The following is a 12,468-nucleotide window of genomic DNA, read 5'->3' on the forward strand; positions in this document are numbered from 1 at the left end:
TGGCCCTTATAAAAAAGGACCAGAAGATAGACTTATTAAAATTCAACTAATGACATGATGCAGGGAGCCTGTGGTTCAATGACTGTTATTACAGCTGTGTCCCATTACATATTGGATACCTAGGACATGCTTGTTTTTTGAATGACATTTATCTTTTGAGTTTCAAACATTCCTGGCATAAATAAGGATTTTACGCTTTTCAAATGTGTTTTACAGTCCAGTCCCAGGGCTGCTGAAGGATCATTTTAACTCAGTAACACTCATCCTGTAGCAGTGCAAAAAAGGAAGTGAAATGTAGGAGTGTCCTCCACTCTCACACTGTTATTGGATAGAGACGATCCACATCCAAACCTTTGATTCCAACCCCCCGGAGCCTTTGGGAAGCTATGCCCGGGATTTGAACTTCATGGCTGACATCGATCTCTTCAATGTGCCAAACAGCAGCTTAGGTCTGAACTCCACTCATCTTTGAGAAAGTTCCAGTATGGAGCTTGTGACTCAGTCCCTTCCTTCAACTGATGCCCATCAGCTCCCGTATCTTGACTCCCACCATCCCCACCTTTTAAGTGGAGGTCTTGGAATTGTAGATTAGATGAAAATGGATAATGATCATTAACATTGATCCACATATCCATTTATATCTTAGTACGCATTTCTTTAGGTTCTGAATGTGAGATGGCATGACCCGGAAGCTCTCTTTGTAAACATCTTGGTTTGTTAAAACAATACAAAAGAGAGAAATGCAGGCAAGGAAAACATTTAGTGTTCAGCTAAACATGTAACAGTTTCTTATTCATCTTATTCATTTTTCTTTCCGTGCAAGTGCTGATATTGCAAGGTATAGCATCATTGAGAGAGGCAATCAGTGTACCTTTGAAATGTAAGCAAAGCTAACAACTTGCTAACTAAAGCTAACTAAAACTACCTGTTTCTTTGATCTACACTGCTATCCTCAGACATCCTTCCACCAATTTCTGGACAGATCCAACATTCCTTGCATGCTCAAAATTCCCACTGCAGCCAAGGGGAGTTTTGTGTCCATAAAGTATTCAGAACTTAATAAAAGCTTCCTCAATTAAACTACAATTATGATTTAAAGCGGTGAACACTCTTTTTGTTGGAAAGCCTATATGCAGTTTGGTTTGAAGGCCTTGTATTGTCCTTCTGAGTCTATGGCTCCACCACCACCTCATCAGACTCTTGTAGAGTGGCATGCTCTGAAATGATGCAAACCTATTCTGCAGACTTTTGACACTGAGTAACTAATTCCAACCTGCCAGTGGCAGAGGTGGCTCAAAATAAAAGTTTGTAGGGTTGTCTAGTTTGGACACCAACATCTCTCATGGAAGTGGTTAAAAGAGTGGAAGTCACTTTTCATTTTTTGTAGTCTTTCAGCCTAAAGCATTTAAGTCCAGAGCAGGCTGCATTTATTAGCTGGAGTTTACCAGTCCAAACAGTTTAGCATCTGAGGCTGAGTAGATAGTCTAAAGCTGAAATTGGTGGGCAGTATAGTGTCAGGCAGAGATAGTGTGTATTAAAGTAAGAACTGAGAATTTGCCTACCTTGGTGTAACAAAGAATCATGGAGAGGCAGAGTGAAAAAAAAGAATATCTCTAAAATAATCAAGATTTTTTAGATTGCGTCTGTTCCCAATGTGCCCCAATATTCTGGAACCAGACTGAACCCGCTCTGAGGACATTTGCTGGCAGACCAAAGGCCTTTAGTGCTGCTTCTTAGAGCAAAAAAAAGTCTTTGTTCCAAAAACCCTTAATCCAACAGCACCCATTTTCTCAGGGCAGGAGTTCAGTTTAAGATACTGGCACACATACAAGTGGTTCTTAATGACATTTGTTAGAAACTGGAGGGAATTTTTCCAGTTTAGGTGATAACTTAGTTTCCTGGAGTGCAATAGCCTAATAAGATTCTGACATTTGGTGTTGCAGTCATGGTGAATAATTCCCTCTTACTTGAAAGCTCACACCAGGAGGCACAAGACTATAGGAAAGCATAAATTAATGTGACCGTGGGGTTGGGCAGGGGAAATTAAACTGTTTTGTTAATTGATACAGCGTTATAACTATAGAGTGAAAATATGAAGTGCTGAGAAGCTTCCTTCCCCCTTCTTGCCCCCTCCCATTTCATCCAGAGAATAGAAAGAATAGCATTGTTGTTAAGAGTACCTTAGGATGAAACATTATGAAAGCATACATGATGTTTCCCTCATCTGTGAAATAACTGTGAATGCCATGGCACCATAACTTTTAGTTTCTTAAGTGAGTGCCTTGTGCAGCCTGATACTTCTCAAATGGACATGGTGTGTCCATGATTTATCACACACATGTTAAGCATATGAGTAAGTCAAGCATTTTGCCTGTAGTGCAGCAGGTGTTTGAAAAGAGATCACAAAAACAGACAGCAAGAGAGATGTGAGCATGTGAAAGTTAATAACTTAATAAAGTTTGCTTTTAATTTAAAAATTAATTGTTCTGGTGAGAAATTAGCCTTGATACTCATTTGTCTAGTGACAGCTGCTGCCCAGAATGTGGCTTTCCTCTGTGCTTGAGAGTGAAAATAACCAGCTGTATTTTAGAGCAGTTCCTGTTGGAGCTTCATTTTTTTCCTTTTACATTCTTTGCCCTTCCGTCTTTTCTTCATGTCATTTGTGCAATGCCTGCTGTCGTCCCAGAGTCTGCAGCCAAGCACTATTGTTCACTAGCCTGCAGAATACTTTTGAGCATTCCTCTCTGTGATGCAAAAAGCCATCCATGCACTGAACTAGTGAAAAAGTTCCTTTAAAAATGTCTAAAATAATGTTTAAATTTAACGTTTTTGTAGAGTGTCACACGTGTCCCGAGCAGAACGTGTTATTCCATGTTGTCCCAGAAGTTGCAGACTTGGCTAGCAAGTTGCAATAGCCAAACTCTTCACAGTGAAAACTGTCCTCCCAGGTGCCTATTCTTAGGAGTAGAGATGGACTTTAACAAAAAACAAGGAAAAGCCTTGTTTGGGATACAACCAAAATCAGCCCCTTATAATTCGGATTTGAGTTCCGCATCTTCCAAGTTAACATGCCTCCTGTTAACATCTCTCCTTCCTCCTCCTACTTTCCTACCACTGAATCATTTTTTAAGTGTAAACCCTTACTTCCTGACAGCCCTCTGTCAGAAACCATTCCCCTTTCCATCCGCCTTAGTGTGTTCCACCAAAGGTTTGAGCCAGCTCCAGGATTAGAGCTCTGTATCCTGACATCATCCTCTTGGAGCTGGGGCTTGATATGGTCCCAAATTCTAGGCCTCTGGAGAAAAGGGAGGACAAGAAGTATGGATTCCATTCAGTTTGACAATCACTTAATGACTCTAAAGAATCCAATGACATTCTACAGTGCATGTCATAAAAATATATTGAGTGTGTAGTAACTTAAACAAAAGGTGTAAACACACATACAAAAGTACAATGTTAGTTTAACTGCATATCCTGGAGATTAAAGGGTAAAGGACTGTGTCTGTGCATGCTTTCAAGAGTGGGGTGATTGTCTCTGGGGGAGGGAGGTGTAGGGTTTAGCAGCTTTCCAAAGATGTCATTAAAATATAACTATTTCCTGTCTTTTCCACCAGCCATATGAGCCACCTGATACAATGTTCTGTTTGTGCCCTCTCTGGAATGTGCTTAACCTTGTAATGACTTGTTCTAGCAGGACGTTATATATGGTGGCAGCATGTTTAACTGCACTTCATTAAGAGAGTACATTGTAATGCAATCAAAGAGAGGTCCCTATAAAAAATATTTCAACTCCTGCTTTTTATAAGCAAAGTTAAAGAATAAACCATTGTTAGAGACTAGCCTGGGATTGTGGGGGGAGAAGAAAGATGGGGAGAAAATCACAATTCTAAAGGGAAATACAATGGTTCATCAAGAGAGAATTTTAATAAAAGTTATTGAGACCTGCAGATGTACCTCCATTGCCGTTACGTTTGACTGCTAAACAAATGGAATGCTGGTAGATAGTGGTATGTTGGATAAAGTCAAAATTGTAAGAGCTTAGTCACAAAATTATCCCTGTATTGGTTTCTCCTTGTTCTAAAGTCTGGTTGAAAGAAGCAGGGGGGAAAGGGGTGGTGATTGGGTTTTTGTCTTAGAGAGAGAGAGAATTTATTGTTTGTGAAAGATGCTGGACTGAGATAAACACTTGAGCCTTTTATTTAGCCACATGAGACTGGCAGCATTACCCCAGAGAGCTTTACAATATGAACGTGCCTTCTGTATTCTGTGGGGACCACCTATATGTGGAAAAGTATTCTTTATGTCCGTTCTATCCTTGGTCTCTCCACTGGTACTTCCAGCAAGGGTGCCAATAGTGCCAGTGCTGGGTAGTGGTTTTTGTGACTTGGACATTGGTACTCTGAGAACTGGACTCATTGTACATAGGCCACCGAACAGGTGCCAGTTGTTAACATCTTTCTGTCACTGCAGTTGGGGATGAAAATGAACAAGTGGTGTTGGGATGGGAGGCTCGGTATCTCATTACCCAATCAACCAGATCCTCAGTTGAAAAACTTAAATCTATTTAAAATACATAATTCCATGCAAATCTCTAGAGATGGGTGGTGGGGGGGGGGCGGGAGGATTGTCTCTGTAGGGAATGCATTGGGATGTATTCAGATTATAAAGTCAGGATTAGTTAATAATGTCATCAGATCACAATAAATAAATAAAAATAGTCTCATTTTTTTTAAATAGTTCAATGAAAAGGTGCATTCAGGGAATAGGCTCAGTAGTTAGTTCACTCCCAGTGCCTCAGACCCACTCTTGAACAAATCCTCTCTAAAGCACTAATTTTCCCTACATGCTACCTGAATGTACTTGGAATATTTCATCCTTAAAAAATACAGGTGCATCGCTATTGGAAGTCAGTGGACCACACTCTATTTAGATCTAAATCCTACATAACTTTACAAGATTTCCGATAAAATGTAAGTTGTGACCAGCAGGACTAAACAAGAAACCAGATGACTTTAAACATTTCACCAGTTGCATATATATGGCTTCCCAGAGACAATTCTGAATTTTCCCTCTCATAGGACATGGAAATTTCACTTACAGTATGTACATCTGTAAATCAGTCACATATGAAAACAATGACCAAGGAATAAAATAGTCAATAAGGAGATTTATATACAGCTGCTATTAAACTGGAGGAAAACAAATGATCTGTTGGGGTTAGTTTCTCTGGGAAATCAATTTCAGCAGTTTTATTGTCCTCTCTGCTAGACCCTTCATGTTACTTGCTTGCACTTTTAACAGTTATGTGTGAAGGTTTTTTACACTTTATGAGGTTTTTACACTTGTGAACTTAAGCTCCCTGGATCACGACAGTCCATACAATTCATTACCTTTTCAACATCCAGGTCCTCAGTTGTCACAAAAGTCGACATAATATTAAATACACAAAGTAAATTTCCCATAGTAAACTTGTATTTCATCTTGTCTGAGTTCCCCTGGTGCGGGTTCTGTTTCTGCATGTTAACTGCTTAGAGTGCTCAAGAACAAGTCATGCAGTACGTGGACAAATAATCATTTGATAGATGTGTACATTGCACATGTGTATGGAAATAGACATCCTTCCTTGCTCATGAAGGAAAATTAATCCTAGTGCTCACTTATGGTGTAAATATGCGATAAGATTGTTATAAAAAACCCAAAAACCTGTATTGTGAGAAAGTTAATGACTTTAATAATAGACATATCACACCACCAACACAAACAACAGAAAACTGATAGATGAGGTTTATCCAACACCCAGTGAAACCAATGGCAGTCTTAATATTGTTTTCAGTGGAAGTTTATTACATGTCGTAACCTAAACTTTTTTTTCATACAGTTTTATCTTGAATTCTGTATATGTTTTCCTCAGTAAAACAGTTTCATTTAGATTACCTTTGAATTGAGTTGAATGTTTATACAATCAGTTCACAAAATGCAAACTGTACCGATAAAATTGTCTGTGTTTACATCAACCAAAAATGCCTCCATTGAGAAAGCATGTTCAAAGCATTCTAGTGCTGAATATTTTTGGCAGCCTTTGGAGAAAGTAAAATCCAATTGGTATATTAAGAAATTGATTCTTTTCTTTTTAGTTTGAAGCAGTTCTCACTAGTCCTGCTGATAGGAGACTTCTTTCTTCAGTCTGAGGTTATTGTAGTTATTGAGAATGTTGAGGTTGGAGAGAAATCTTCAAGCTCTCCCTTCCTAAGGTTGTTTGAAGGACCTACAGATTTTACATATCTCTGATGTTCTCATCATTTTTTAAAATAGTTTTTAATGTCAGTTCTCTTACTGCCGCTTCTCACTTTTGCTGGATTCCTCATCATGTGAAAGAAGTGGAATTCTATACCCTTGCTGTGAAGGAAGGATTGGCCATGTTAGGATGTGGCATGCCTCTTGGAAAACTTGGCGCCTGTCTTGGGCCAGGTTCTTCTCTCATTTACTCTGCTTTTATTATTAGAATAGAAACCATTGGTTTTACACTGATAAAGCTCTGTTGACTTCAATGGAGCTAGTCCAGTTTTGTATCAGTGTAAGTGAGAGCAGAATAAAGTTCTTGCATTCAAGAGTCACAAGAGAATATGAAAAATAAAAATAGGTCAATTTTCTAAAGAAAATTATTTCAAAGGTATTTCATTTTTCTTTCTTTATTAAAATGTACTCTGGGAACATGTGGAAAAGGTAATTGACACAATTCCACATAAATCCAGACCAGTGGCTAAATCTGGAACACTCCTAAACTAACCCAAACTAAAGAATCAATTTCAGGAAAGTATTTAAGCACACACTTAAGTCTATCTCTCTTCAGGACAGCACTTACACACATGCTTAACTTTAAATGTGTGTTTAAGTCCCTTTGACTGCAGTGGATTTAAGCATGTGCTTAAGTGCTGAGCTGAATAGGGATGATTTCCTGAATGAGGACCTAAGATGTTTAAATTTCCCCCTCCCACCTACTCATTCCTTATTTTTAGGAATAGACTGGAAAACCCATTCCAAGACTATATACAAAATGGACGGACCATTTTTTTAAAAAGTGAACTGCTCTTTGTTGTTCTTTAAACGTCTCTCCGCCCCTAAACATGGAGAGTTTAGAGTATCATTTAAAACAAACAGCCCCTCCCCAGACTATCTACGCTGTTTCCAAAGGAGCCGGAGGTTAATATTTTTTAAATGAAGTAACATTTGCAGGCCTTTTAGAGGAGGCAGCTTAGTAGTTTAAACACCAGGTTTGAAATTCCTGGTTTTGCTGGCATCTTAGATTCAGATCCTGCTATAGACAGCTGTAGTTAAGTACTATGCTGTGTGTTGAATGTTTCAGATGAGACAAGTACTTTGTATGGACATTTAAGATCTATAGAAGTTTGTATAACAGCATTTTTGCTGTGATTAAAATTTCCCTTCCCATTTATTCTGCACAGTGTGCATGTACCAGTTAGCTGCTATGTATATATAGTTTCTAAGGTGCTTCAGGATCCCTAGGGTAGAGAGGAGCTGTATAAATGTATATTGCTATTGATAAATGCATAGCAAACACTTTTCTAATAAAATAGTGTGTGATGTGTTACTTGTAACATTTGTAGAGATGTATAAATAAATCTAAAATAACTAATACAATGTTATAAGAAAGCTTTAACACAGCATTTATGTATTGAAGTGCATTCAATTATTTAGATCTGTCTCGACAATATGTTATAGTGCATTTTACAATAATTTATTAGGAAAAAGCCATTTCTGTTAATCGTTTACTAACTATTAATATTTTTGTGAATCTTACCTTAATAGGAAGCATTACCAGCTGGGGTACTAGGCTTGATATGCTGTTCAAATACAAAAATGAAAAACAGCATGACTTAGAAGGGCATAAAAATGACTTACAAGGGCATTAAAGCAGCAAGCAGGAGGGGCTGACTTAATGTAGGACTTGCTATATTAGAACAGTCCTAAAGGCTAATCACTCTGATATTTTGCCTGTAACAGTGGCCTATACTTATGCAAGAGTGGAATTACTCAAGGATATACATTACAAACCAATCCTAAATACCATGCTTAATGCTTTTCAACAAGCACAGTGGGTTTGTAGATCTGGTCAATATAAGTAAAATTAATATAGATTCCCCCATTCCCCCAAAATCCAGATTCAGTAATAGACTAACTGCGAGACAAATGTTTTCTTAGATTTGAATGAAGAGAGAATATTTCTGAAATGCAAATGTTAGGGACTATATGGCAACGAATAGGAGATTGAATATAAAAATATTGTATATAAAGTGTATACATTTGGCTGGGGTGGATATATTTTTTTAATGCTCCAATCATTTACAGAGCTTAGCAAAATCAAGTATGATCAGAAATGGGTTTTTATTTTAATTTATTCCTTTTTGTTTGTTTGTTTTAATGAAAACAATTTATCTGGCATTTAGAAGTTCTCGTGCAGTCCTGGAAACCAAAACGTAACAGCACTGTGCTAATGCATGGGAATGGATAATAGCTGACACTAACAAATATCAAAATAGCAAATATTTCATAGTTGCTGAGTTACCTCCCAACTGGTGATGGCCAAAGCTCAAAAGAATGGACCCAGAGAAGTAAATGGAAGTTGTACTTTAGATTTCAAGAGTCCAGGATTTCAGTGCTGGTTTGGAAAAGCATCCAAAAAATGGTGGTCTGAAGCTTAATTGAAATTCTTTGTGTTGGAAATCTCATGAGATGAGGATTTTCACTGCCATACCTCTAGTACTAGTAGTGGGTTAGTGGGTGGCATGCCATAGCTTGTCATCCGTACTTGTGATTAATGTATCTCAGGAATACAATTACTGGCAGTGTAAGTTAAATCACATGTATTTTGCATTTTAGGTTTTTTATTTTAAAAGGAACACTGTAAAGGAAATGTGATGTATGTGGGAACAATTTGCATCAGGGGAATCCTTACCAAATACTCTCATAAAAAGGATGTATTCCACAATATGCTGATGATTATTATTAACTATGGATACCATGAGACTCCTTGTATGTAATGTATTCCAGTCCTGTCGTATACTTGCATATGAAAACATTATCAGTGATCTGCAGAGCCTGGTAATAATAATGCTGCAACATTATAACAAATAGGTAGTACCGTTATTTTGGTTGGGTTTTTTTTAATATATCAAATGTGTTTTATTGCTTACATTATAGTAGCAGATTGAAAACATCTGCTGTCTTGCCACTAGTCCACCGGTAACAGAAAGTCACAGCTCACTTTCCTTCAGGCCAGTGTGCTTGAAGGCATGTGCACCAAGACTATAATCCAGCTGCTGAGTGTTGATACAGGGCCAGACATATACTCAGGAGTCTTTTAAATGGAAACGATACCTCCTTGCCAAGGATTAGAACAGTGATAAACTCCATTTGCTTTTCTCTCCCCCCTACCTTCCTCTTTTTACAGCCCCATCCCCCATCACAATAATTAGGAAAGACCGGACATCCCGAAATAGCGTGTCTCTGTCTTGGCAAGAACCCGAGCAGCCTAACGGCATCATCTTGGACTACGAGGTCAAGTACTATGAAAAGGTGGGAGGAAAGGATTGAAGGGGAGATTTGTGTGCCAATACCCTTATACTTAAATAATTTCTTGTTTCCTTCACTAAATCTGCTAGAATGCACCCATTTGCTCGCTCTCAGTGGCAACTAAATATTGAAACTCTTCAATTTAATTATAATAGGGAGAATATGATGAGAATGTGAAAAAAAAAAAAGAAGTTGGTAAGTAGTGTTGTGCCTCAAATTCATGTCAGAAAGCTCCAAAATTAGTATAGAAACTAAAACAGGTGTAATGTAAAGCAGCTTTTTTCTTCTCAGTTGTATTGTGTTTACTCACGTATATAATGTTTCCAATATACATGCATTAATGAGCTGGTGTTTCAGTGCAGCATAAACGTATTTGCACAAAAGTGAATCGAGAGAGAGTAGATCTTTCTGTTTAGTGTCTTGTTTACAATTTACATCACTCCAGTAATGCATGGTAAGAATTGGGAGACCCATTGTGAATGACTGAATTTTGCTAATTAGTGAATAAATGAATGCATGGAAAGGAAGGAAATAAAACTATGGAAATGGGTCACTAAACACACTTCATTTTATTTTGAAATAGTATTATACTTTCAGTTGTTTGTCGGTACCTCATATAATTTGGTATACTTGGTAAAGATAATGAAGTTTCAGGGCTTGTGTACACATTGCAAAAGATTTATCTGGAATAAAGAGGGGTGTAGATTTAAAGCTGAATAACTCTCCCTGATTAACTCCATGTGTGGACGCTCTTATTCCAGAATAAAAGTACCTTATTCTGAGTTAGTTTAATTCAAATGCATTAAACTAAGGGCTTGTCTATACAAACACGTAGTTCTTGGCAAGCTGAGTTGTAAATCTACGCCCACACTAGCCAGCTGCCCTTGTTGTGGACCCTTCTGCTGCAGGCCAAAAGTTCCATCGTGCACTTTCATTTAGGAAAAGAGTCAAGTGCAGTAGAGAACTTTTCGTGTGCAGCAGCAGGGTCCACACAGATACCAAGAACTTGTCTGCACAAACGTTTAGTACGCAACAAACTGGAGGGTGAATCTTCTGCTGCAGATTATCTGTGTGAACCTGGCTACCACGCATTAATAGTTAATTAGTTAATTCCAGAATAAGAGTTAATCATGAATAGCTATTCCAGATTAATTCCCCATGTAGACAAGCCCTTAGTAGCATGAGGCCTCCCTTTAGTGATCTGCTGTTGAATGTTGCTATTAGGAGGGATGAAACCGCTTAAGCTTTACTTGTCCTATAGAAAAAACACCTTCCTAACCCTTTTCAACAACAACACCCATTTCAAACAGCCGTAGTTTACAGAGGTTCTTTTTTTGTGACCAATCCTGTTTCTGTTTGGCCATCAATTTCAATGGGAGCAGGATCAAGTCCCTAAAGAAGAAGCAAACCTTATATCAAGTTGTCTTTACCTGCAGCAATATAACCATATGGGAATTATTTGACCTTTCTCATTTTTTATCAGTGTTTAAAAAAACCCCAACCAAACCACATAAAATATTGTCTTCTGAAGGATTTAGAGTTATGTAGTTCATAAAGCACCTATATCTAAATGCACCTACAAAATAAACCTCTTACACACATGACAGATTATTTACACTTACGAACATCGTTCATTTCATTGGAGACTTACAAGGGTGCTTTAGTTGCCCTTGACTGTAATTCTGTTTTCCCTGACCCAGTGGCATGATTATCCCAGCTGATGGAACTTGTTTCCCATCCTGGTCCTCTAAGAAGTTAGTGGGGGCCAGGGCATAATGGAAGATTCTTTTGTTCAATCTCGATTTTGATTCATTTTTTTTTTTAAATTACTGCTTAGGGAGAGGACTCTATGTGTGCACTTAGTACTGGGTCACTGATTGATTTTGGTGAGCACATGAGCCAAGTGTTTTTGTATATTTTTTAAACAGTGGCTGTACTCGAAAAGTAGCTGTGTGAAATGGCACAATAGTACTCAAAAAAGGGATCAATCCTGTGAACTACTGTGAAGGGCTGAGCTCTCTCAACTCCCAATGACTTGCAGGATTGAGCTCCAGCTCTATTCTGTTTGTGCATTCAGAGTCAAAGCTGCTTACACAAGTGTTAAAAATGAATTTTTACCATTTTTTCCCCAGTAGCGACATTGTAGAACCAACACAGCTATGGGAGCGTAGGACAAAATAAGTCTTTTATTCAGCAAAGCACTTAAGTGTGTGCTTGACTTTAAGTATGTAAGTAGTTCTATTGGAGTCAGTGGAAATGTATGTGTGATTAACCTTAAACTCGTGCTTACATTCTTTGCTGAAGTGAGGCCTAAAGGCCCCATGCTGCAAATCCTTACTCTCACAATTACTCATTCATGCAAATAGATATTCCGAGTCAGTATTCACTTGATTAAAAGTTTGACACTCTAAGTCATAAGAGAGCCCTATTTCCACGTAGAAATATGTAGAACATGGGCATGTATTGATACCATCCAAACCAACTGTATGGTTATTAAAACTATTTGGGGAGAAAATTTGCAACTTTTTCCATACTGATATGTATATGTTACACAGTGGCTGGTCACAATGACTTGCACAAACGGTTTTTTGAAAATGTGGCCAGAAGTACCATTGACACATATGGCAACTAGGTAATAGCAGTTTCACTAGATTAAGATAGATGTGCCCCTTGGTAGGGGGGTTGCCATTTGTGCAGCAAAGTAATTTAAAAAAAAAAAAAAAAAAAGGAAAAGATAAAGAACAAGAAAGCTTTTTGTGATCTTGAAGATGGAGAGCAAACTATATACGGGTGGACTTAAGTCACATTCAACTTCCATCTTCCTCATTTTGGGGGGTAGGTTAGATATATATACTATGAATTTTCTATGTGTTGTCA

The 12,468-nt window shown here is 37.9% G+C and overlaps 1 protein-coding gene across 7 annotated transcripts in view; it reads left to right on the forward strand.

Annotated features, from left to right (window-relative positions):
* The window catches only part of EPHA3 (EPH receptor A3), a 550,981-nt gene that overhangs the window by 466,161 nt on the left and 72,352 nt on the right, over positions 1 to 12,468 (forward strand). For all 7 annotated transcript variants that reach the window (XM_067546251.1, XM_067546250.1, XM_067546247.1 and 4 more), the window contains one exon: positions 9,470 to 9,594. In XM_067546251.1, coding sequence (XP_067402352.1) covers positions 9,470 to 9,594 — 125 coding nt within the window. The remainder of the gene's footprint in view (positions 1 to 9,469; positions 9,595 to 12,468) is intronic.

Source organism: Emydura macquarii, unplaced genomic scaffold (assembly GCF_026122565.2).
Source record: "Emydura macquarii macquarii isolate MOO-44397 ecotype Brisbane River unplaced genomic scaffold, CSIRO-AGI_Emac_v2 contig_1119, whole genome shotgun sequence".
NCBI lineage: Eukaryota > Metazoa > Chordata > Testudines > Chelidae > Emydura > Emydura macquarii.